This window comes from Gossypium raimondii, chromosome 9 (assembly GCF_025698545.1).
Source record: "Gossypium raimondii isolate GPD5lz chromosome 9, ASM2569854v1, whole genome shotgun sequence".
Classification (NCBI taxonomy): domain Eukaryota; kingdom Viridiplantae; phylum Streptophyta; class Magnoliopsida; order Malvales; family Malvaceae; genus Gossypium; species Gossypium raimondii.
The window spans coordinates 22,604,813-22,630,646 of NC_068573.1; the positions used below are offsets into that span (position 1 = coordinate 22,604,813).

General features: G+C 33.4%; 2 protein-coding genes across 4 annotated transcripts; one reads left to right on the plus strand and one right to left on the minus strand.

Moving 5' to 3' along the window:
- Nucleotides 1–5,592: 5,592 nt before the first annotated feature.
- Nucleotides 5,593–8,161, plus strand: LOC105798671 (40S ribosomal protein S7). The gene is made up of 6 exons (XM_012628829.2): nt 5,593–5,727; nt 6,623–6,706; nt 6,802–6,875; nt 6,965–7,088; nt 7,489–7,671; nt 7,873–8,161. The coding sequence occupies exons 2-6, from the start codon at nt 6,632–6,634 to the stop codon at nt 7,990–7,992; spliced, it is 576 nt and encodes a 191-aa protein (XP_012484283.1). The 5' UTR covers nt 5,593–5,727; nt 6,623–6,631; the 3' UTR covers nt 7,993–8,161.
- A 1,165-nt stretch (nt 8,162–9,326) lies between these two features.
- On the minus strand, nt 9,327–13,408 carry LOC105798670 (hypothetical protein). Of its 3 annotated transcripts, none has more exons than XR_001135263.2 (10): nt 13,058–13,403; nt 12,005–12,100; nt 11,465–11,549; nt 10,956–11,077; nt 10,710–10,734; nt 10,547–10,630; nt 10,392–10,421; nt 9,839–9,944; nt 9,684–9,769; nt 9,327–9,593 (listed from the first exon to the last, which is right to left on the minus strand). XR_001135263.2 is itself a non-coding variant. In XM_012628825.2 (10 exons), the coding sequence occupies exons 1-9, from the start codon at nt 13,157–13,159 to the stop codon at nt 9,690–9,692; spliced, it is 714 nt and encodes a 237-aa protein (XP_012484279.1). In that variant the 5' UTR covers nt 13,160–13,399; the 3' UTR covers nt 9,327–9,593; nt 9,684–9,689. The 3 variants fall into 3 exon arrangements, 2 of the variants coding, with proteins under 2 accessions (XP_012484279.1, XP_012484281.1); XM_012628825.2 differs by having other exon boundaries at nt 9,684–9,753; nt 13,058–13,399; XM_012628827.2 differs by lacking the exon at nt 10,710–10,734 and having other exon boundaries at nt 9,684–9,753; nt 10,567–10,630; nt 13,058–13,408.
- Between the last annotated feature and the right edge of the window lie 12,426 nt (nt 13,409–25,834).

Consider the following 25,834-nt stretch of genomic DNA (forward strand, 5'->3'; position numbering starts at 1 on the left):
AGATCAATATGAAGCCTGCAGATTCGACTGTGAAGCCGACACCTTTAGGAAATATGGGTTGTGCATTGGGCTTCGAGGAAAAAAGAGCGATGCAAAGACAGTCGGGACGAGTAAATGTTGTGAGTAAGGTATATTGCAAACACTTTGATAGTGTTTTAAATTCTGACTTATTGGCTTGGAAAGGTCGTAGAGACACTTTCAAAGTTCATAAGCAAGGAGGCTGAGGGACTATGGGTAATACAAAGCCAAGGTGTGGGAATCAAGGCGATTCAAAAGGGAACAAGTCAAAATTGGGGCAAGTTAGAGCGGAGACTTCTTGCCAATGAGATGTGCCAACAAGTGTAACGGTTTAAGTTAAGAGGCGACAAAAGTTGAGGCAAAGGTTCTAAAAGAGAGGACAACCCGATTGCAAGACAAGTTGGGAGGAAACTAAGGCAATGAGATAGTTCTAAGGTGAATCAAGTCAGTGCTATTCAAAAGTCGTAACGAGGGATTATGAGAATGGGTCGGGAAGAATGTCACGGGCCAAAGTAAAAAGCCCGTGACCATGGTACAAGATGCACCCCATGGAGGTCTGTCGATAAGATGGGGATCATTTACCCCACGAGAACTGGCTCGATTCAAAGAACTATTGGAGAAGCCTGTCAAATTGAAGCCTGGTTGGCTCAATAATGAAGAGATGACAATTTAGGCTATTTTGGTAACTAATCTTAGAAGATTGATAGGAATCATATCTTGTAAAGATTATATTATATTTGATATGACATATCTTGTAAATCCCTAAAATCAAGAGACATGGTTAATCTCGTCCGTCGATGTAATTTAATCTTGACCGTCGATTTTGGGGGAGCTCAACTATAAATAGAAAACCTCTCCCTCACTTGTAAATTATTCCATTATACTTAAATTCTTAAGAGTAATAGAATTCTGAGAGCATTTACTCAAACACCTTATGTGTGTTGTTTTCTGTGGCTTTCTGTTGTTCTTTTGTTTGACATAAGTTTGCTTCACTATACAAAGGCTAACTTAGGCGAGTTTGGATGAACGAACCTCTTAAGGCCGTACGGATCGCGAGATGAAAGATCTAGCCTCGTGACATAAGAACATTATTTTTAAATCTAACTACTCAAGCTCCAAATCATACATGGCCACAATACCAAATAAGGCTCGAATCGAACTATGCTTCACAACTAGAGAAAACACATATATGAAGTCTACACCTGAAATTTGACTATAACATTTTGGAATCAGCTTTGCTTTGTATCTGGGTTTTTCAATTCCTAAGATCTCTTCTTTCTTCTTGAACATTCATTTACAATGAATAACCTTTTTACCCTTAAAAATATTCACTAAATCCCATGTTCTGTTCTTATGGAATGTTTTCATCTTTTCTTGCATGGAAAACATCCACTTTCTTAAATCTTCACAGCTAATTGCCTCAAAATAAGTAGATGGTTTTTGATTTACATCTATATCTCCAGCCACATTTAAAGCATAAGTAACTAGATCAGCCTTGGTACCTCTTTGGAGGTTTAATTTCTCTTTCAGGTCTGTTCTTAGCAATAGAATATTATGGTAAAGAAGCAACTTTACTCTGAGTTTCTGTACTAACATAAGGAGTAGGCTATGTTGTAGATTCTGGATCAATCTGTAGCTCTACCTATTTCACATGTGTGCTTAGACTTTGCTGATCTTTATTGGAAGAGTCTTTAAGAGATAAGTAGGCAACATAACAGTTTCATAAAAAATAACATATTTGCTAATCACAACTTTTTTTATTTTCAGGACACCATAACTTATATCCTTTAACACCAGCCGTATAACCAAGAAAAACACATGTAATGGATCTAGGTTTCAATTTCTCATTATCAACATGAGCATACACAGTACACCAAAAAATTTTCAAATTAGAATAATCAGTAGGATTACTAGACCATACCTATTGTGGAGTCTTTTTCTCAATGGTAATAGACGGAGACCGGTTAATCAAAAAACATGTAGTAGAGGCCACTTCAGCTAAAATAAATTCGGTAAACAAGCATTCGACAACATACATTGAACTTTTTCCATGATTGTTCTATTAATCCATTTTGCAATGTCGTTTTGTTGCGGAGTATAACTTACTATCAAGTGTTTTATGATCCCTTCTGATTTGCACAATTCATTAAACTCATCAGAACAAAATTCCAAGCCATTATTTGTATGACGGTGTTTGATCTGTTTTCCTGTCTGCTTCTCGATTATAGTTTTCCAAGTCTTAAACATAGAAAACCCATAACTTTTCTACTTCAGGAAGAATGCCCAAACCTTTTTGGAAAAATCATCAATGATCGTCAGCATATAATTAGTGCCACCCTTCGAAGGCACTCTAGATGGTCCCCAAAGATCAGAATGAATATAATCCAGTGTTCCCTTCGTGTTATGGATTCCTCTAGTGAATAAAACTCTCTTTTGCTTCCCAAAAACGCAATGCTCACAGAACTTCAATTTGTTAATACCTTGTCCATCAAGAAGTCTTCTTTTGCTAAATTTTACCATGTCGTTCTCACTCATATACTTTAGACGCATATACCAAAGTCTAGTAACATCATCATCTGACAAGGAAGAGGAAGCGATGGCTGCATCACCGATAACAGTTGAACCTTGCAAAACATATAACTTGGCAGTCTTTCTTTACCCTTTCATCACAAAAAGGGAACCCTTACTAATCTTTAAAACCCTACTTTCAGCTATGTACTTGTGCCCCTTTGAATCAAGACTACTCAACAAAATCAAATTCCTCTTCAATTCTGGTACATGTCGTATACCATTAAGTGTTCTAACGACTCCATCGAACATCTTAATTTTGATCGTGCCAATACTTGCGATTTTACATGAAGCATTATTTCCCATCAAAACAACACCTTCAGACACTGTTCCATATGTTGTAAACCAATCTCGACTAGGACTCATATAGAATGTGCAACAATAATCAATGATCCACTTCTCGCTCGCTTTAGGGTTGTTGGCAAAAGTAACTAGGAATTCACTATCGTTGTAGTTTTCTACAACATCAGCTTTACCAGATTATTCTGGTTGTTTTTTCTTTTGATTCGTTGCTTGTTTTCCCTTTTGATTTGCCGCCTCCCCTTTGATCTTATTCTGCAACTTATAACACTTAGACATAATGTGTCCTTTCTTCTTGCAGAAGTTATAGGTTTTACCTTTGTTTGAAGATATCGATCTACCCTTAGATTTACTATAAGGATTTTATTCCTGTGTCCTCCTACGATTATCATCAGTATTTCGTTCTTGTCTCCCACGAACAATGAGACCCTCTTCTTGAGAGTCAAATCCAGAGACAAGATGCTTCATCTTGTCATATGATGTTAAGGAAGCATATACTTCATCAACTGTGAGATATTTGCTGTTATACAAAATCGTATATCTAAAGGTTGAATAAGATGGGGGCAACGAATAAAGTAGAATTAACCCTCAATCTTCTTTATCGTATTAAATCTCCATGGACTCTAGGTTCGAGAGAATTTCTTTAAACACAGTTAAGTGTTTGTGCATAGACGCACCTTCATCCAAACGATGTGCATAAATGTGTTGCTTTATATGCAACTTGCTAGTTAGGGTTTTCGACATGCATAACTACTGCAGGTTTGCACATAATGTAGCGGTGGTCTTCTCATTTATCACATCCTGTAGAATTTCATTCGGCAGATGCATATGTAATTGCGTTAAAGCCTTTCGATCTTTGCACTTCTTCTCTTCCTCCGTTAATGTCGAAGGCATCTTATCTACCTTCAGCAGGACATCCTCTAAATCTATCTGCGTAAGGACTACTTGCATCTTTATCTCTCACAACGAGAATCTGGTGTTGCGATCCAACAGCAAAATGTCATACTTCATTGTTGTCATTATTGTGATCGAAACAAGCAACCTGAAAAAAGCTCTGATACCAATTAGTTAAAAACTGAATGTAGATAATGGCAATGTAGAAAGATCGTAAAGAAAAAGAAAAAATAGAACACACAGATTTTATGTGAAAACCTTTTCGGGGGAAAACCACGGGCAGATGTGAAGAAAATTCAAGAATGTCGAATTCAAATGATATAAGAGGAGTTTCGACTACATCTATTTATAGGTTGAAAAAACCTAATTAATCAATGTCAAATATATTATGCTAATAAATGTTAAATATATTATGCTAATAAATACTAAATCTTCTAGAAAGAAAATATATTTTGTTTAACTTGACTTGCAAGCAATCTCTTAGAATTTGAGTCACACAACTCTAACAATATACTATATTATTATATTATGTAAAAACATAAAATCTATCATAGTTAGCGATTAAAACTGATTTAATTGACTAAATTGAACCAGTTAAATCAGTTGGTAAATTCAATTTTTTTAGTTCATTTTAAGGGCGAGTTAGGTAATCAGTTAATTTGGTGTTGTTGGTTTGGTTTCAGTTTTGAAATTCAAAATTATTTATATCAAATTAATCGACTTTACACCTATTAAATATGGTGTATATTTAAACCCAAACCCAATGCCAATCAAACCCAAACCTTAACCCAATTTAAACTTTATTCAAAACCCAACTTAAATAAAAATAAATCCAATCCAAATTAATAATAAATATAAAGATAATAATATAGGTAAAAATTTTGAATGTTACTCATACTTTGAACTTGGGAGTTGGACCTATGGTGGTTTGGTTTTATGTAATTGTATTAACAATTATCGAATTTATATATTTTATGACTTTATGAATTGCAAAATATTTTTTATTAATATATTCTATTTGGATATTTTATTTTTTCCTTTAATTGTTAAAAAGATTTTAAAATTTCTAATTTATATTATTAAATGTAATTTTTTAAAAATATGGTTTAAAATTAAATTTATTAGTAATGATATTATTATTGCATGATAAATCATGTTTAATTATTTGTGATAAGTATAACACTAGTTATCATATTATTAAATTAATTTATTATAGATATTATTAATTTAATTTAAATTTTATAGATTTAAATAATTTTAATTTTATATATTTATTATACATGTTTAGTTATAGTATTAAAAATATTCTATATTCGATTAATATTTTTAAAAATATTATTTCACTTTATAATTTATATAAAAATAATTTAATATTAATAAAATTTTAACATAAATATGTAATGCTTATGAATATATTTTGATAAAATAAATAATGATAATTTATTTTATTTTTTTTACTTTAAGTAATATAATATAATTGTATTAATTATTAATATTTATTATAACTATTCTGTTATTATTTTATAATTATATTAATTATATTAATTAAATGTTTAGTTGTTCATTAATCTCGAATTTAAATTTTTACATTGATTAAATTTTTCAAAATTTTTAAACTTGAATTATTAGGAGCTTGAATAGGCGGACTTTCAAATTTGGAGAAAACCGAACTCTACTTTTTTTTTTTTTTTTAGCTTGTAATGAAACTTAATGTAAGAACCATTACAGCTCAAATCCATACTTATTATAAAGGCCCATATAAGTCAGACAATGTAAATCCCGGCCCGAATGTAAACCAAACTGAATCACATCCGTCCACGTGTAGAAGAAATATCGTAGCCTTCCACTGAAACCCTAGGGTTTCTTATTCACGGTGGAGAATTAAAACAGAGCCTCCTCTTTCACTTTGGTGTCTCTCATCTCTTCCACCTTTGGCTTCTCTTTCAGGTACCTCTTTTCATTTTCCAATCACCTGTTTGGTTTCCTAGAAAATGCGCAAAATTTCTTAAAAGGAGTGAGAATGATGATATATGTCTTTGTTATTTATTTATTATTTTCATATTCAGTTTTCTCATAAAACAACAGAGTGACAGAGCTTTCTTTTTGACTTTTTGTTCCTCTGATTGTTGCAAGATATGCTAATTTTCTGTGGCTTGTTTATATGTGGAAAAATGTAGATGGAAATAAATGCTGTTTTGATTCTGATTCTGATTCGGCTGTTTACTTTTAGTAATTCAATTCTGTTTCTAGGATTTCAATAATGTTCTTTAGGGTTCTCTATCTGTTAGTGTGTCGATATATATATATATTACTTTCTGAGCTAATAGTTTTGTTTGAATCTTGGATTTTGGTTTTTGACATTTGTAATTCTATGTTGTCTTTTTGAGATAAAATGTGTGAAAAATCCTAAGCTTTGTGTGTGCTCAAATTTTTGTCATTTAACTTACTATGGGAATCAATTAACAATCACTTAAAATCAGCAAGATTAATGTCAGTTTACTGATAATATAGTATAGAACTGATGGGTTGCCAGAGTAATTGGTTAACTACAATGTTCTAGTATAAGTTGCCAAGTCGGTATAGAGCATTCCAAGTTGAAATTTGGCATAATGAGAACTTTATAAAACATCCAACTTGTTATTTCTTCTGAAAGTGGTATCATGGTCCTGCACATCATAAATTGGGTAATAAAACTGAGAGCTGGATCTTAGCTTTTTTAATATTAAGTGAAATTTTGCCTATGGATAATATTTGGTCGAATTTCTGGTCAATCTGATTTGTAATTGAACTTGTTTGAAATTCCTCAAATTCCTTTCAACTTTTTATCTATCCATTCATGCAGATCTCAAAGATGTATACATCAAGGAAGAAGATCCACAAAGATAAGGATGCTGAACCAACAGAATTTGAGGAGTCTGTTGCGCAGGTTTTATAATGTTCTTATGTTTTCTTCACTTGAAAAGTTCCTGCAAATGTGCTCTGGTTATGATTTCATTACATGTGCATTTACTTCTGTTGCAGGCATTCTTTGATTTGGAGAATACCAATCAAGATCTGAAAAGTGACCTTAAAGATCTCTATATTAATTCTGCAGTGTAAGAATTGCTCACTGGGATGCATTACTTGTTAGCTCTCTCGTGTATTTTTCGGTCATAATTATTAATATAAATTTGTTTACATGCAGCCAAATTGATGTTTCTGGGAGCCGGAAAGCTGTTGTTATCCATGTCCCATATAGATTGAGGAAAGCTTTCCGCAAGGTTCATGTTAAGCTTGTGAGGGAACTTGAAAAGAAGTTCAGTGGCAAGGTGAGTGAAGGACCAAGCTACTCTTTCAAATTTCTTCCTTCTGTATAATGAAAACAATTAGAGTAAGACCAGCCTGAATGTGAATTTATTTAGGTTTTCAAATTTACAATTTCTTTAAGTGCATTACCATTTAGTACAGAATATAGTAAACTTTAAATTCATATATGTTGCATAAGATGCTTTCATCATTGGGTCGTTCTACTCTGATACATTGCTGTTCTGCAAGAAATAATAGATTAATTATGCTTTTAATAAATGTATGTGTTCATGAATTCTTTTGCATCTGGCTTAACCTTTAACATAAATCTCTAGTTCTTATTGATAATGACTACTTCCAATTGGTTTAATTGATGCACTTGTTCTTGTTTTTAAGTGTTTACTTGGTTTATATATACTGTAGGATGTGATTCTTATTGCCACCCGGAGGATATTAAGGCCTCCAAAGAAAGGTTCTGCAGTTCAGAGGCCACGCAGCCGCACATTGACTGCTGTACATGAGGCAATGCTAGAAGATGTTGTCTTACCTGCTGAGATTGTTGGGAAGCGCACTAGATATAGAATTGATGGATCAAAGATAATGAAGGTACAACATTTGTGCACTGTAATTGTTAACTAACACGAATTCTAGCTTTAGATTGCTAAATGTTAGGAGTGAAAGAATTGTGGTGTTGTGAATATGCTGTCCTCAACTTCAATTGGTTTTGTTTAATCATAGTGGCTGTCATCTTGTTTTAACTTTTTGAAGGCTAATGTTCTTTCATTCTCTGCCACCCTCTTTGGGCAGGTGTATTTGGACCCCAAGGAGCGAAATAACACAGAGTACAAGCTTGAGACGTTTTCTGCAGTTTACCGGAAGCTTGCTGGAAAGGATGTCGTGTTTGAGTTCCCAGTGACGGAGGCATAGATAGTCCTTTTTAAGTGTTGTGAAACCTTATTTCTGGTTAAAATTTTGACATTTTTAAGAGTTGGTAAGCAAAGTCATATGGATTATATTTCCTTGTTATGATTTAGTTTGTGGTATGCATTGGGATGGTGTAGGATTGAGCTTAAAATGGTTATTATTGTTTGACAAATTTTATTCTCATTCTTATGCTCTTGTTTAAAGCAATGAAAAATTGCGATGAAAGCTTTTTCATCCAAATGCTATAGTAAAATTTTCAAAATATTTTATTTATATTAACTAATTAAAATTTTAGATTATTTTATATCGTGTTATTAGATTAAATTATTTAAATATCATGAATTATTATTTTAAATTTTTATCATATTTTATGTATCATATTAAATTATTAATATCATCTAAATTAATTTATTTACTTTATAAAATGAATATTTTAAAATCATTTTTTTCATCACAATTTATGACGATAATAAAAACATTTAAAATTAAAAAAAATCACTTTTTTCAATGGAGAACCGGGCCAGATCCTCTGGTTTTGAGGTTCTTTGAAGATTGGCTTAGAGGTCTTTGATCTCTCGAGGGAAGTGCAATGATACAAACAAAGGCATTACGAGGATAGCTGGTTGGGCTTTTGAACTTGGTGTCATTTGGCTATTCGTTATTAATAGTGATTAGTAAGTGTTTGAGTAAATGGTATTTTTTAGGAGAAAATACCTATCCTGATATTTTTGAGATCGAAATCCAAAACAAAATTGATGAAAGAGATTAATAAATAAAACTAATTCGAATAAAATCTAATTAATAGATTTTTATGTAAAAATTAAACGAAATAACATTTTAATTAAAATTTATGACTTACGAATAGAAATAATTTTAAGTTAATATACAAAAAACCCTTGTTTTTATTGTTTTTACTCATGGAAACTATTGCTTTTAATATTAAAATTAAAATATTTTGAAATTTTAAATTGATTTACATTTAATGTTGATGTGAATTTGATAAACTTATTAAATAATAAATAAAATAATATTTTTAAAAGTGTTTATATACATATCACAATTAATTGCTTAGTCTTTTAAATTTTATGTTGATGTTAAAGTGTGTAGAATTTCTATTACATTAAGGTAAGTGCCTAAAATTCAAAAATATTTATTTTCAACATTAAAATTAAGGGCTTATATCGTTAAAAGTCATAGGTTTAAGGTTTATTTAACTATAAAACTAGTTTAAGGTTTTTTTTCCTTAAAGTATATTAACTAATTTTACGAAAATCTGAGGTGAAATTATAGAAAGCTATAATAAAATGGTAGTCTATGATTGTATTCCACTGTTCCAATTAATGCAAGTCTTAAAAACGATATATATAAACATGATTCCAAATATAATAGCAAGAGAAAATGAGAGCATGTTATGAGTGGCTCTTGGAGACATTTGAGTGCACACAACAGTTGTAAATTTTAATTGTGGTGGAATAAAAATGGATGATTAATTGAGGTGTGTGTGATGAGAAGGTCAGCTTTTAATATGTGTGTAAATAAAACATTGAATGATGATCAAATTGTCGAAGAAAAACCAAACTTGCCCTTGTTTCTTCACTTACTTCCTGTGCAAGAAACAAACAAAAAGAAAGAATTTTAGTCCCTACAGAATTCCGAGAGTTGAAAATCAAAGAGACTATGGAAGCAAAGTTTACCTCAACTCAAGACAATATTACAAGTCCAATATACATTGCACCACAAAGAAACACCAATGATATTAACCCCCTGCCATCACATATTACTTTTCTTTTTGTGAATATTTTCAACAAATACATGCATGTTTTCAAATTTTATTTCATTATATTCTCACCAGATCACACCCCATCCGACTCCATTGCAAGGACAAGGACATACTTCTGCGAATTTTTCGGCATCACTAGAATGAACTCTACGAGATATGAGGTCGTCGTATATATCTGTAGCAGCAACCATATTTCATATGAAATCAGAACATTATGTAACAGATTAGAATCATCAGATCAGATTGGTAAAAGTACCATGAAGACCCCCTATACTAGAAGTCAGATTGCATTTTACTTCACTTACTCAAAAAATGGGTATACTAGTCCCTGTCCATTAGATCAAAGAACAAACTGGCCCTTTATTGTTAAAAGTATCATCCAAATCTATTACAAAATAACCAAACAGTTACACTTGATACGTTAGATCAAAGGATCGGTTTTTAATAGTAAAAATGGATGAAATTTATAACAGAAAACCAATTTGCTCTTTGATCTATCGTACAAGGATTAATTTGCCCCTTTTTTGAATAAAGGAAGCAAAATGCAATCTAACTCCTAGTACAAAGACCTCCATAGTACTTCACCGATCAGATTCTGTGTTTCTTGCTCCAAAAATCTTACCATACACTGAAAACAAGCTGTTCATTATACCTGCATCAAAGGCATAGGACATTTGTTGATCACACTAAAATGGGGGGTAAAAGAAAAAAGGGAATCGTAGTCACGTTCGTAAGAAATAGAAGGAAGTTCAGAATGAGAACAAGAGATTCATTTACCAATGAACAGAATAATATACCGAAGTATGCGAATCTTTGTTGTTTCTTGAAGAATCCAAACAACACCAAGGAAAAGGACAAACCCTGACATCTCAATCAATAGGGATTGACATTACTCAGATGGTATATCAAGCCATATTTATTCAAGCTACCAAAGACATACCAATACAAAGCCCCCTTAGTGTCCACTGCCAAAACAACATAAAAGATAATAAAGAACCATACATACATGAAACAGTAATAGTGTGAAGGAATGTCTCAATAAACAGTATGAATGTGGTTTTGGCTCCCTTTTATCCCTTGAACTTTAGCTTTGAATTCTAGCACCTTTGATTTACCAACGAAACATTTAAAAAGAAGAAAAAAGCCTACCAAGATAAGGTCATTCTAGGTGTTCATGAATACTTACATTTTTAGCTACACAGAGTACAATAAGTAGAGCTGCGACAAAACATCCCGCAGCAATTCTTGCAGTCAAAAGATTTGTTGATGCTAGAATCAAAACCATTCCCCAGAATGATGAACCGAGATCTGAAGGATGACAACAAGGATTAGTTCTGACAACAACACAGGCAACCTTGTGTGGGGAAATATAAGCGAAAAGTTTTCATCCTCTTTACCATAAACAAGTCATGTGAGTGGCTAAAAATTACTAATTGCAATTAGTTTATAGGTAACCAATGACAAAAACAAGTAGAGAAAATAATACTCCAACCAAACATAACACAAAGGTTTTAAATAAATTTACATGCACAACAGCATGCACCAACATGTTAATAAATGGATGAGTAAGACAATTCACCAAAGAAAAATATCAAAAGGCTGTAGTTCAACTAAATCTCGACATAATTATGCATTTATAAAGGTGTGGGTCTGTATCTGTTGTGTAAGCAAGCAGTAAAGGAACTAAGAACGTACATCCAGCCGGCAAAATTAGCCAGTATATGCCACCACGTGTTTGAGTTGTTCCACCTTCATCTGCATGAACCTGGATCCCTTCCACCTGGATATCAATTCCTTAGAAATTAGATTATACATAGAAGAGCACACTTCAAGGTTATGCTATCAATAAAGCACTTCAAGATGCACCAAATAAGTAGTTTAGATAGAACTGTGGTTACACTTAGAAATGGAACTGATGGACCTATATTCTGTTAAGCACTGATCCTAAGTGCAGTGTGTACGAGTTATATTACCCTTATCATTTTAGTAATCCTGTCTTCAGAAAGCTAAAAGGAACTAGCTGTCCTATTAAATCAAACCGTTATATGAAAACATGAGAAAAAGCTTAGCTTGTCTTGTCATGTTTCCTCTACCTCATTCAAATTTATCTCTATCTAATCTTCTAGAGTCATTAAAGTGCTACATTGCCATCCAAAGCATTTATCTAACAGTCACAAAAAAAAATGTCGAAGTAAATTCTCAAGACGGCATGTCGGAGTAGAAAGAAATACTTACATGACCACATGTGAGTTTACAAGCAATAGCATGGCTAGCCTCGTGAAGGAATACAGTTACAAGCTTGAAAGGTCTCAGTAGTATCGTCCTCCACAGCTACGAAGATCAAATAAAAAATTTAATGCTCCCTTTGGGAACATGGAATTGGAAATTTGGATTTCATTTATTATGTAAATGGTAAGAATGAAATACATATATTATGGACAATTTAGTTGAGATTCAATATAATATATATTGGAAAAGTAAAAGAATATAGAGTTGTTAAATCTAAAAATATTTTAAGAACTAAAATATTTTAAGAATTTCAAATTCGTTACTAAATAGACATCTAACACATCCATGGATTTCATAGTTTGCTACTCAATATACACTACTTTCAAAAATTCAAATCCAAATTCTAATAGCAGTCAATAAGACATCTAATCAGCATAATAGTCATTTGCAATCAGAGTAAAAGTCTTTCCACATGACTGAATTTTAGGTAAAAAATAATTACAAGATAATTTATATAGGTTCAATAAACCCTCTTCTGTCATAAACCAATAACGTTTGATCAGTCAATTTCACATCTGAAATTGGCTCAGCTTTAGCACAACTTGGAACAGGATGAACTGAAATCTATATTTTGTATCTAAATTACCAAGTTAGAAGCACCATACATTAAAATCAATATATTTTTGTTCTTGAAATTTATTCTTTTTGCCAAATGAAATCTAATCATTGAACCCCAAAAAGAAAAAAAGTGAAATCTAATCCCTTAACCCTAAAATTATAGCCTTCCTTTTGTACAAAGGATGCAGCAATCTAAGGATAGGGAAGGGGTTTTAGGCATTGAAGTACGAACCCCAGACACATTGACTCCAATTACCAGAAGCAGGCTTAGCTTTAAACAAATCCAACATGCAAATTAAATGCAACCAACAAATAAATACCCATCTGCTTTTAGTAATGTACTAAGTAAACCACTAACAGCTTTACTTCAAATCACCCAATGTTTCCTACTCTTAAGTAGAGCAAATTAACCCAAGAGATTTGGAAAAGGGTAGAGAGTACCGCAAGTATAACAACAGTGCAGACAGCTACGGTGACAAGAAAGACAACTTGTTCATGGTTACAGCAGTTTTTGAGTTCCCAGTTGGGATTGAGCTTCACCATCTCTTCGTTATTCAGAAATGAGAATGACCCAACAACTGCTAACAACTTCCTAAGTTTGAATCTTGTTGTTTCAGCCTTTCAGGCAAAGAAATGGAGAGAGAGAGTTGCTTTGATCTTCTCTTCTCAAAGAAGGTATGTTTGGTCAACAGTTGTCAGCAATTGGCTTCCAAGTTTTTTAAATTTTGATTCATTCATTTCAACGCAATTATTAATGGTGTGGTGGTCACTCTTGAGAATGAAAATGTAAAAACTAAAAAGCCTCCGATTCGGTTACTTATTCTATTGATCCTACAAAAAAGTTGTAATTTTATGTTTTATTTTTCTTTTAAACTATTGTTTACTCACTTTGCGGAAAGAACTCTTTGTTTGGTCACTCTGCGAAAACAGCTTACTTTATTGTTGGATAAAATTTTTATAATTTTATATTTTTTTAAAATATTTAAAGTGGAATTTTTAGGTTAAAGGATTGAAAAGTTATAATCATTCAAGTTTGAGGAGACTTCTATTTTGATTTTTTTATTATAAATTTTGTCACTTTAGTTATCTTAATTTTAGATTTGTTGATATTGGGATTGCCTTGGTTGATGACAATTTAACGAGTGGGTAAAGACTTGTAGAGCGTATTATGAGTTCTAGGGTGGAAGACAAGTAGTTGAGAAAGAGAGGAGAGAGAGATTTTTTAGCTCTAGAGATCTTATAAAGGAAACCACTGGTCCTTCTCAAGGTGTCATATGCCATTTTCTTATTGGTATCATATTCCCTAAGGCTTTGTTGACTTATTAACATCAATTTCTTTTAGGTGTGGGTTGTCAGGTCAGGACAATGAGCAAACACGATATACAGATGATAAGTATAATGCCTCTGTCAAAGGTGTGGTACCCATAGTAGGTGCTCACCTTGCCGTGGGTTTGCAAGATGGAGGACCTCAAAAGGATTTTGTTCTCGTAGGCAACCCCAGCTCGTGAAGTATCTCGTGAGGTTAAAGTGCTGTGCTGCGAGCTCATGAGGTGTTGGCATAACAATTGCCCTTAAGTCGAAGGGAATGTTATACAATGGCCTTGCCTAAGACGTGATTATGTGGGACCTATGTCTTACCCTTATAGATGTGGTCTTGGTTGATGCAATTGTCACGGACTGCGGATCAAAGCTCGTAATCGTTGCGCACAAAATGTTCCATAGAGGTCAACTTATTAAATGGGGCTCATTTAACCCACTTGGACTAGCCTAATTCATGGAACCCATGGAGAAGCTCATCTACTTGAAACTTTGGCGGCGCAGTGAAAAACTCTAGTAAAACTAGAGTTACCAGAGTAAATAGTGTAAATCTTAAAGGATAAAAATATATAAAGTTTAAATCCCTTAGGACTTTCAATTGTAGATAGGCTCTAATCTCGACTACTGATGCAACTCAATTTGTACCGTTGGATCTGGGGGAGCTCAATTATAAATAGATGCCTCCCCCTTCATTTTTATTAATCCCATTGAATCCATTGTACTTCATTCTTTCCGAGTTAAAGAATATATTGAGAACATTTACTCAAGCATCTTGTGTGCATCACTTTCTTACGACTTTTCAATTGTCTCGTTGCTCTATATTTTCAAGTTGCTTTCGCTGTACTTTTTGCTACCTTAGAGAATTTTCGGGAGATTTCTCATCTTTCAAGAGCTAAGCTAACTTAGGTACATTTGAAATAGAGAACTTGCCTAGGGCCGCGTGGTTTGCCAAACTAAAGTTCTAGCCTCGTGATAGTTGGTATTTGAGCCAGTGTTTGAAGGCGCCATTTGCGATGTCGAAAGTTAAACAACTCTAAAAAATTTTCTGCTGCAAAGTTTTAATTGGGATTATGTGTTTTACAAAGCAAGTAATTAAAGCGTGATGATTTTATAAAAATCAAGTTTTATAAGCATATGTTTCAAAGTTTCACTTGAACATTTTACGAATGACAAATTCTCCTACCAAAAACTTGTGGCGAGTTTTGTAAAATCTACAATTTTTGGTTTCGAAATAAGATACGTTTTGAAAACAAATGACTAAAGTTTCAATTTATTAATGTAACCTTCTAGATTTGGACATAACGTCTAGTGTTACAACCCCTGTGTTTTTCTTCCTCACACTTCTGTATGGATTTTATAAAGCATGCTCATTTGACGAGAGGAAACTCATTGTCGTGCTCGCATAATCATTGTCAATTAGGGCCCCAGTTATGTTCCATCCTTTGACAACATAACCTTTGTAAATTTGAAGCCTTAGTTACACTTCAACTTGAGACGGTATAATCACTATCAACTTGGACCTCGAGTTGTAATACGATCCCGACTTCTTAGGTGATGGCTCCATACTCACACGACATGTGAAATTTGTAGGTTACCAAGCTCTATGACATCACCGTAAACCCAAACACAACTTATAACTATACTATGATTGCCTCAAAGCCAGAGAGAAATAAATTTTCAAACCCAGAAATTTCAACATACAAGAAAAAGAAAAAGAAAACAATTTAAAGAAGGCTAATATATGTTGGAGTAGGGGATGAGAACAACCATTTATATAGGTGATGGGGCGGGGTAAAAAGGTAAAATTTTCAATTTATCCCGTGAATCCAGGGTTGCAATGCATGAAATTTATCCTAGAAATCTTGGATTGTAAGGGATCAGAGGCATAAGAAATCAAGTTGGGGGCATTTTCTCTCTAAGGGTTTCAACCCCCACTCAACTTGATTGTTTCTGCCTATGAGCCTCTTACAACCCGAGATTCTTGGTATAAATTTCATACATTGCTGCCTTGTTGAAAAACGTCGTTGCAAGGGAACGTTTTCTCCCTCACAAATTTCAACTTTAACTATATATCTCAAAAACTCGTGATGCCCGAGGCATATGTTGTTGGAATCGTTTGATATGCCTCGGGGTATGAGTTCTATAAAATAAACTCAATACATTCCATTGAGTTTCCATATCAACCTTTCAAGTAGATTGTTTCCATAAGGATTCTTGGCATTAGGAGAAGAGGGTTGTCGTGAAAAACTTAAATTTTATACCTACGTTATTGTCCAAGTAAAGGTAATTCATTAAATTATGTGTAGGTCTTTTAATTTGGTGGTGAGAACTATGCTTTTTACTATTTTCTCAATTTTAAACATGTGAAACAGACTATTTGGTTCAAGATGAGTAGACAATTTAGAGTTGTTATCCATTACAACGGTCAAATTTGTGAGACCGCAACTAGGCTTGTATTTGTATCAGCTCAATATGAAAATCTAGCTTTCAACTGGAGCATAACGTTAAAAGAGTTTCGGACAAGGATTAGGCGCAAAGTGGGGATTCAGAAAAGAATCTTGAGCTTGAAATGTAGATATCTAACATCATTGAACCCCGTTAGAAATGCCATTTTTGAGATTACAAGGGTCAATGAGCTGGAGACGGTGATCGGATCTCATTACTCTAGTGGGAATGTTGTACTAGATTTATATGTTGACTTCTTCGAAGAGGACGAAGGTGGCCCGAGCTCGATTACACCTTATCTGCCAAATTCCTTGCTAGATTAAGAAGTAGAAAGTCTGACCACACGATTGTGTGATGGATTCACATCATTACTAAAAAGCTCCTACCAAGACACCCCGAAAACATCATAAATGGCGAGGCATTTATCGATTCGCCCTTTAATTACAACTTTGGGGGATAGTTGGGCGTATTTGGTCACTGGGCCTATGAGACACTAGCATGGTATTCTGTCAGTGCATTTGATTTTAACTTTAGCACGTTGATGTTCAACCCCGGTAACACTCACACAGGTATACCATAAAGTTACTACGGTCGACCAAATAAGAGTGATTTTGGGATTGACATCAGATTTACAAGAATGATTGATCTACTCTCGACAACCTTGATCAACAAAAGAACATCCAACTCTGGACTTGCAACCGGGGTTGATAACGAAGGAGAGGAGAATGAAGAGAATGAAGAGGGACAAGATAATAAAGAGAACAAAAAGGAGTCTGAAACCAATAATGACCTAGTAGAGGAGTCCAGACTGAATGGTGCGGAAGTTGCAATAATTTCAAAACTAGATCCCATTCCTACTAAACCAGAATATGGTGGTTCTGATAGTGAAGTTTCAAACATTGCTTGATGGGATGATCCGAGTTTCATGGTGTATGAACCCTCACCCCACATACGTACTGTTGATCTTGCTGCTGCAGGTAGTTTAGAATTCCCAGACCTCCCTTATAGAAGATCAGGGTATGCGACATCGTCAACAAGTTTCGGCCACTTAGAGGTTGGGATGAAGTTTAATTCCAAATATGCTTTTGTAGCTGTAGTCAAGTGGTATAGCATACAGTGTGACGTCAACTTCACTATTACACGCTCCCGATCCGAGAAATATGAGGCAAAGTGCGCAATGCGTGGAACAGGATGTTAATGGAAAATCTCAACATCTGTGAGGAAGAAGTCGACGATTTGGACTATCAGGAAGTTTACCGCTCCACATAGATGTGTTGTAGCTGGTATTATAGGTGATCATGGGCCGGACCAAGCCTCAACAAAATTTTAGACTCGTTTTCTAGGCCCAAGCTCAGCCCGATTCAAAAAATAGGCCTAAAAATTTGCCCAAGCCCGACTCAAATTATAATAGTTAAGCCCGAGCCCGACTCGGCCCAAACCATATTAATTTTTTTAGATTATTTTATTATATAAACATTTTTTAAAATATAATATATCAAATACACTTAAAAACATTAAAACAACATTAAAATAACAAACAAATTAAAAGTGATATTAAAACAATTCTTGAAACAACAAACAAATTGAAAATACAAAAAATTCTTTATATTAAGATAGTTACAACTAAAATAGTAGAAAAATTAATAATAAAACAAAGTTCTATAATATCCAAATAATATTAAAATGGAAGACAAATAATATTAAAATGGCGTGAAACAACATAATAAACAACTACGAAACAACAATAAAACAACACCAAATTAACACAAAAACAACATATAAAATGTAATCAACCAACCAAAATATCTATATATCAGCCAATCAACATATTTAATTTTATAACAAGATATAAATCGCAAGCTAAATTAAATTGTCAACAATTAGAAAATTGAAGAAACATCGTCATCATCATTCTCATCACTTTTGCAATCAATTTCTATTATGAAATAAGAATAAATAGTTACATAATCAAGCTTATCACTCTTGCAATCATCCTTATCACTCTTGCAATCAATTTCGAATGTGTGCTGTCAACCAGGTGGGTGTTAGGCATGCCTAGGGTTCTGTCGCACCATTTAGGTTGGTGGCACCTCATTGAATTCGTTTTCATCTTCACGTGCACATCCATATTGATCACCATATTCATATATTTCCTCCGTGGTTGACTGCGCCTAGGTCTTATCCGCTTATCATACATCCCCCTATATGAGTTGATGATTGCGAGGATGACCTACCTCGGTAAAAAAACCATGCTAGGGATGTTTGCGACATTATCGACGGATAATTATTTAGTGTCGTATAGGCTAGTTGTGAATAAAATATAGGAATTATCAATGATATTAGATGTGTCAGTGTTGCTGGCAACATCGACGTGTAATATGAACCAGACTGACTGGGAGGTTGCATGAAAATCGGGTCTTAGTGTAGAGCTGGAGCAGATGTTGATCCCTCACAACTTGTTCTCCCAACCTAAGATTGATGGGTTTTCGTCTTGGCTTCCTATGACGACGTTGTCTACTCCTTTTTGTAGTCGGTAGTAGATACAGCTTGTTGTTATGCCTGAATCAATCTATGTAATCTGAAGATGTCGCCAACTCCGATTTAAGAAATGGTTCACGCGTTGGTAAGTAGTTGTACCTATGTTGCCAAATATCAATATACTTTTTACCGAATGTTGGCCAGTCTTCCTCGAGTCTCCCTCGCAAGTTAATATTGTGTAGGTCATCGAGCTTTTGGGGTGGCAGCGGAATATGTTATGTACACCCGAGTTGTCGCATCACTTGGTTAGGGTCGTGCATCTCGACCATTGTAAAAACAATCAATGGCACTTTGACGTGCCGAATGTTGAGATTAACAAAAATTCAGTTGAGACACATTTTTGAATCCTCGGGTCCACATATGACATCCATACAAATTGCAGTAGGAATTTATAAATTTTAGCACATTCCTAATATTTAATTTAAAATGTTGGAATAAAAAATTGATAACTTTGAAATTCATAAACCAACCTCCTCTTCAGTTTGTTGATCTAAAGCTAGCCAAATATCCTCGAGCTCGGGCTGCATACTGCTGTGTCTCGTGAGGTTATTCCACCTATTCAAATAATATGTTATTTCAAAATTATAACAATGAAAATTTAAAACGATAATGATATTATCAAATGAATTTTACCATATTATGAGTGAAAATTCATAAAGGGGGTTCACTCGGAGGTGTAAAAATGGTAGTCGATATAATGCCCACGATTGAAGAAGGAGCATGCAACCGTTGATTTTAACTTTTTTCTGGTTTTGTCACTCGACACATTTCTCGGTACAATGTTGCTAGCACTGCTGATCCCCAACTAAGTAGTCTCGCTTCTTTCAAGTAAGCTAGTAGTAGTAGCTACCTTAAGTATACCAGATTTTGAGATTTATCTGGCATGAGCAAACCTTCGATCAACCTTAAGATGAATGCACGTGCAAATTGTTCTTTTTCAATGTCCCTCGTGGAAGCCTCGATAGTTTTGAAGTTGTCCTCCACCATCTCATCTCGATTCGGCTGCCCCAAACTTGTTAAGCACCTTCCCTACTGTTTGCTGGCTTGTTGCACTCCAATTGGCACAAAGCACTGGCCTCGTAACAAGTTCCCCATCGACTGGTAGACTAAGTTGTAAACTAACGTCCTCGAGTGTAATTATACACTCACCGTAGGAAAGATAGAATGTGTGTGTCTCCAGCCTCCATCTTTCAACCAAAGCACTGATAAGTAGGGGATCCAATTTAGTCCCCCGAGCATGCAAGCCATGTATAAAAATTCTGCACCTCACAACTGTCCATAAATGACATCCGATGCCCCTTCGCTTAAATTGTTAATGTACGTCTCCAAAATTTAATCTTCGGCCTAAGTATATAAACATAAAAAAATTAATAATGTTAATAGAATTAATTAACTATTTAAAATTAAATAATTTAATAATATTTTCTTACCATTTGTAATTGAACGTCGAAGATATGCTTGACATCCAAATGAATAAGTTGATTTGCCATTTTACAAATTATAAGGAATAAAAAATTCGAAGAGAATAAGATTCAGAGAAAGATTTAAAAATAATAATTGAGAATTGGGATTTGAGAATTGAGGATTGAGGATTGAGAATTGAGAATTTAAGATTGACGATTGAGTATTGAGTTAAAAAGAATAAAGTTTACAGGGGTTTATATAGGGAAAATTATGACTATTGGACCCCTTGTAGTCGTTAGAAAAGTTATCGTTGAAAGAAAGACGCGCCCTATAGGGGTACGTTTTCACTGCATAAATCGATCAATTTAAAAAAAAAACATAATTTCTTAAATTTTTATTTTGAGCATATTTCTATAAATTAGCCATTTAATGTTACTATTAAAATGAATATAAAGAATTAATTAATAACAATATGGTAATATTAATCAATACTTACCTTGACCGATATGTTTTCTAGAAGTCTGAAGTAATCGAGGAAAATGTAATATCGAGAAAAAGATTGTTAGTAAAGATTTATCAATAGATTTGATAGATTGGGAAATATAAATGTTGGGCTAGTTTGGCAATGCTTTTGAAAAGTGCTTTTGAGAAGTGCTTTTGAGAGATGCTTTTGAAAAATTTGAGTGTTTAATATTGTTGTCAAAAAGTGCTTTTGAGAAATAAAATGTTCATTTTAGACATGATATTATAAAGTAACAAATATGTATTTAAATAATGTTCAAATTAGTTAATATTTTAATATATAATATTAATTTTAAATATTTCTAAGTAATTAATATTAATTATTTATTAAATTTGGAAGAAGAAGAAATAGTAAGGTTAAAAAAGTAAAATACCAGCCAAAAGCACTTTTGGGCTGAAAAAATCTAAATATTTCTGCTTTTTCATCTGTGAAAAAGCACTTAAAATAAGTTAAATTTTTTTTACACTAAAGTTAATTTTTTTTACACTAACGTCTGTTCTTTATTGCTTTTTAGGGAAAAACACTTTTTAATGAAAAAGCTCATCTGAGAAGCATTGGAGAACACAGCCGTAATATAAGATGTGTCGAACAGCCAATAATACTACTTGTGAATAAGAGAAGTGATTTATAACTCAAACTTTCTATGTTTTAGCTATAGCATATATAAATAATATTATGCCAGATGTTGAATAATATTCTACCCATAGTTTCCCTCGCTCATAAGTCGGAGATAATGTGGGCTCAACTATGTTCACATTCAGTACAATGATGCCAATGAGCTAAAATTCAATAATTATAATTTGAAAAATGAAAATTTCTAAATATTTACAAAATATATTTAATTTATTTTTCGGTGATTATTTGGATTTAAATAAGGTGATTCATAAATGCTATATATATTATATTATTCTTGTTTAAAGAGATAATGACATATTTAGTATCTAAACTTTGACATATCTTCTAATGTGGTATCTTAACTTCAAGAAATCGATTTTTTATCTAAACCTTAACGTCGTTTAGTAATATGGTGCCTTTAACTAACGATATTAATTTAGATTTATCAAGACACATGGCCCAAACATAGGATACCACATGTCACTTTGTGTTAGAATTTTAATTAAAATAATGTACTAGGGACCTAAGATCAAATAACCAAAAAGTTCTTTCTATTCTTTAAAACTTGTTATTTTTAACTAAAATAAATTAAAAATGGAATTTTTTATTTGGAGAAACCAGACGAGAGTGTGTTTTTGCTTCCACTTAAAGCATATTAATTCTTTTTTCTTTTAAATTTCTTCAAATTCATCTTTCACATTCTTTTAATCTAATCTAAGCTTTAATTTCATCAAAATTTTTTTAGCATTTCTTGGTAATAAACAACCCTTTTGCAATGAATCAATTTAAATTTTATTTTTGAGTTGGGTTCATTCAACATTTTTGGATTGTTTTGAAAAGAAATTTAGGAACATTTCTACCCTCTAACAACATTGCCTAGTGTTATTACCTCTAAAGTCTGAAAACCAATTTCTTTAGCCATCAACAACCTTCAATTCCAAGATAACTAAACTTATGAAATGAAAGCAAGAAAAATCACAAAAGCTAATCAATCCATTAGAACACAAAACCCCAAAAAATAATATCACAAATAAAAAGGTTAAATTGTGAGTATATGCTGATTTATTTTAATTGGCCTTTTAGGTCGTTTTTTTCAAAGCTATTTTTGGCTGGGCGCGCTTTCACACACTTTCTCCTAAATTTTTATTTTGGTTTTTTTTAGGAATTAGGGTTTTTATTATTTATGGTTTTAGAGGTGAAACCGTGAAAGTTTATAAGTAGATTTAAGGAGTCGGGGATGCAATAATGCGTCTCAGAACACATACATTTCATATGTCATACTGGGATAGGAACATAACCTCATAAACCCATCTCATGGAAGTCAGGTTTCGGGGTGACAGTGCTTGTTACGGTCACAGGTCGAAGTCTAAGTTGAGGTTTTAGTCGGCGGTCGTTATGTGGTCACGGGTTCAAGTGTAACTGGGGGCCAGTCGATGATCGTTATGCTGCCATGAGTTCAAGCTTTTTGGATACCCGTAAATGATGCCTTATTTATACCATACGTAAGATTGATGTCATAATAATAGGGAAAAATGAAGGGCTTTCTGGTGTAATCAACGTAATTGTTTTATCTATTGTCAAGTAGCCAGTATCTTTAACCTTTCATTCTTATCTGAAGGTTGACATCGAAGTGGACACAAAAGGGTTTTTAGTAGGAGAGTGGATGTCGAAAGTAGATGTTAAACTTGGGTCGACTCGGCAACAGTCACCCAGAAAGGAGCATCACCTTTAATCGACCGAAACAACCGCTCCCCACCTGAGAGTCCTCTTGTGTCTATGGTGGTGTCGACCTTTGAATAATAAGGAATGTTAAAGATATCGATCGCATATAAATGGAGAAAAAAATTATGTCGATTATAACGGGAAGCCTCACAGTTTTTCTCTATGATTATGCCTTCAAAATTTTGTATGGTATTTATAAGGCAATATCTCCAGGTATCCAAAAAGTTTGAGCTTGTTCTCGCATGAAGACTATGGACTAGCTCCCCAGTTATACTCCAATCCATAACCTCATAACAGCCGTTGATGGAGATCTCCACGTAGACTTTCACTCGTAACTGTATAAAGCAACGTCACCCCGAAACTCGACTTCCACGGGATAGGTTATAGAGGTAGTGGTCCCATCTTAGCATGATATATAAAATGTGTGTGTCTTGAAGCGTTATCGCATAACTGAAGACTCAAGAATACCTCAAACAAGAATAAATATTAGCGATGAAAATTTGGAACACTAAAGCGGGGAAGAAAATTGAAAGAGATAAATATTGTAAAGTGGAAGGATGATGTTCAAGAGAGAAGTGTGTTTAGGAATGATTACGAATGGAGGGAGAGTCTCCTTTTTATTGACGCGGGGGAGGGTGAGATTGAAAATAACATGATCCCTGCTTGAAAACGGGTCACGTTTTCATGAAATCTCTGAAATGGGTGAAAGAGGTGCCACTGAGATTTTTGAAATCAGAGCACTTGATACAGGGTTTGAATAGTAAAGGTCAGAAAGTGCGGCCAGCTGGGGTGAGCTTTCCTGTTGATATGTTAATGGTATTTGGGAGAGAGACAATCAATAGAGGTTATGAGGGCACTGTAGAAACCCAAGGCATACGAAGGCAACATGTTTCGTATTGAGGGATACATTGAGATATTAATGTCGCTAGCATTCATTTTTTTTTGGACTTATAAAATTGATTAAAATGTTCTTTTTTTTGTATAAAATACATCATCAGTTCTTTTTTTTTTTTGCATTTCAATTGTATTTTCCACCGTCTACTAACATTTATATAGTGGAAAAATTGCTATTTTAAGTAATTTATAGAATAAGAGTAATTTTCTCAATCGATTGAGCTTGTTTCTTCTTAAACAAGGTTCAACATTTCGGGAGCATGATGAATATGTTGGTTCAATCAATCAATGTAACTTTCTTGAAATTCTTAAGTTAATTGGAGATATAATGATGTGGTGAAAAAAATTATTATGGAAAATGCTCCAGAATAATCGTTTAACTTCTCATGATGTTTAAAAAGACATTGCATAAGCTGCTACAATAGAGACCACAAATACCATAATTGAAGATCTTTAAGATGAGTTGGTTTGCTTTGTTGGTAGATAAGTCTCGTGATGTATCAAATAAAAAACAAATGGGAATTATGCTATGATATGTCAATAGAAAGGAAAATGTTTTGAAAAGATTTTTAAGAATTGTCCATGTTAAGGATACTACTCCATTATCACTTAAAGCAGCAATTGATGCTTTCCTGGCTAAATTTGGATTAAGCACATCAAGAATTAAGGTACAAGGTTATGATGGTGCTAGTAACATGCAAGGGGAGTTTAATGGTTTGACAAGTTTGATTTTAAGAGAAAATTCATCATTTCTTTACATTTATTGTTTCACGCACCAACTCAAATTAGCACTAGTTTTAGCAACAAAAAATCATATTAAGATTGCATCTCTTTTCAGTTTGATTGTTTCCTTAATAAATGCTATAAGAAGTTATTGCAAACACCATGAAATGCTTTGTGAATTGCACTTTTTTAAAGTTCACAAGTCTTTGTCCAATTTTGAAATTTATTCTGTACGAGGATTAAATCAAGAGAAAACCCTTATTTAACCAAGTGATACTCATTGGGGCTCACACTATGGTATGCTTTTAAGCATGATTATCATGTTCAGTGCGATAGTTGATTTACTTGAAATTATAATAGATGATGGATTAACATCTGATAAAAAGGAATAAGCTAATACATTGTTAGGTTTGATGAAATCATTTGAATTTTTTTATTCCTTTAAATCAATGATGTTGAATCTGGTGCCTTAGGTGTAGTATATTTGTTTTGTATGCTTTTACTTTTAGAATGAATTGGTTTAATAATATCCATAAATTACATTAACACTATTTGTATATTGCCTTCAATATTTTTGCACGCAAAGAAAAATAGAAGCAAATATTGACTCTTGGTTATCTAATGTTTAACCAATACTAAGCGATATTATGTGGTTGGATCATAATATAGAAATACAACTTGTATTAGTAGATCAACCCAAACATGTCCTTAGTCTAATAGGAAATTAGCAAACAGATTGAAAGACTAATATGTTGTTTATCAAGTCCAATTGGGAAGATTTTTTGTCTTGGGCATCAGAGTAGATGGCTCCTAGAAGATAGATACATAGATATGATTGATTGGATTGGCAGTGCATTGCACAGGACCCAAGTACAATAAATCTTAGATCTGTTTTTGGATTTATTCACTTATGATATTCATAGTGTGACATACATTAATCTTGAGTAAATAATGGGCTATGTATGTGTGACGCGTATACTTTGAAGTAAGTAAAAGTTTGAGTTCAAATAGATAAGGAACCGAAAGCTGGTGCGTTG

Coding starts and splice junctions, on each gene's coding strand:
- LOC105798671 (XM_012628829.2), top strand. CDS start 6,632: ATGTATACATCAAGGAAGAAGATCCACAAAGATAAGGATGCTGAACCA. Junction 6,707..6,801: donor TTGAGGAGTCTGTTGCGCAG/GTTTTATAATGT, acceptor CTTCTGTTGCAG/GCATTCTTTGATTTGGAGAA. Junction 7,672..7,872: donor ATGGATCAAAGATAATGAAG/GTACAACATTTG, acceptor CTCTTTGGGCAG/GTGTATTTGGACCCCAAGGA.
- LOC105798670 (XM_012628825.2), bottom strand. CDS start 13,159: ATGGTGAAGCTCAATCCCAACTGGGAACTCAAAAACTGCTGTAACCAT. Junction 10,735..10,955: donor TACTCTGTGTAGCTAAAAAT/GTAAGTATTCAT, acceptor TTGTTTTGGCAG/TGGACACTAAGGGGGCTTTG. Junction 10,422..10,546: donor GTATATTATTCTGTTCATTG/GTAAATGAATCT, acceptor CCTTTGATGCAG/GTATAATGAACAGCTTGTTT.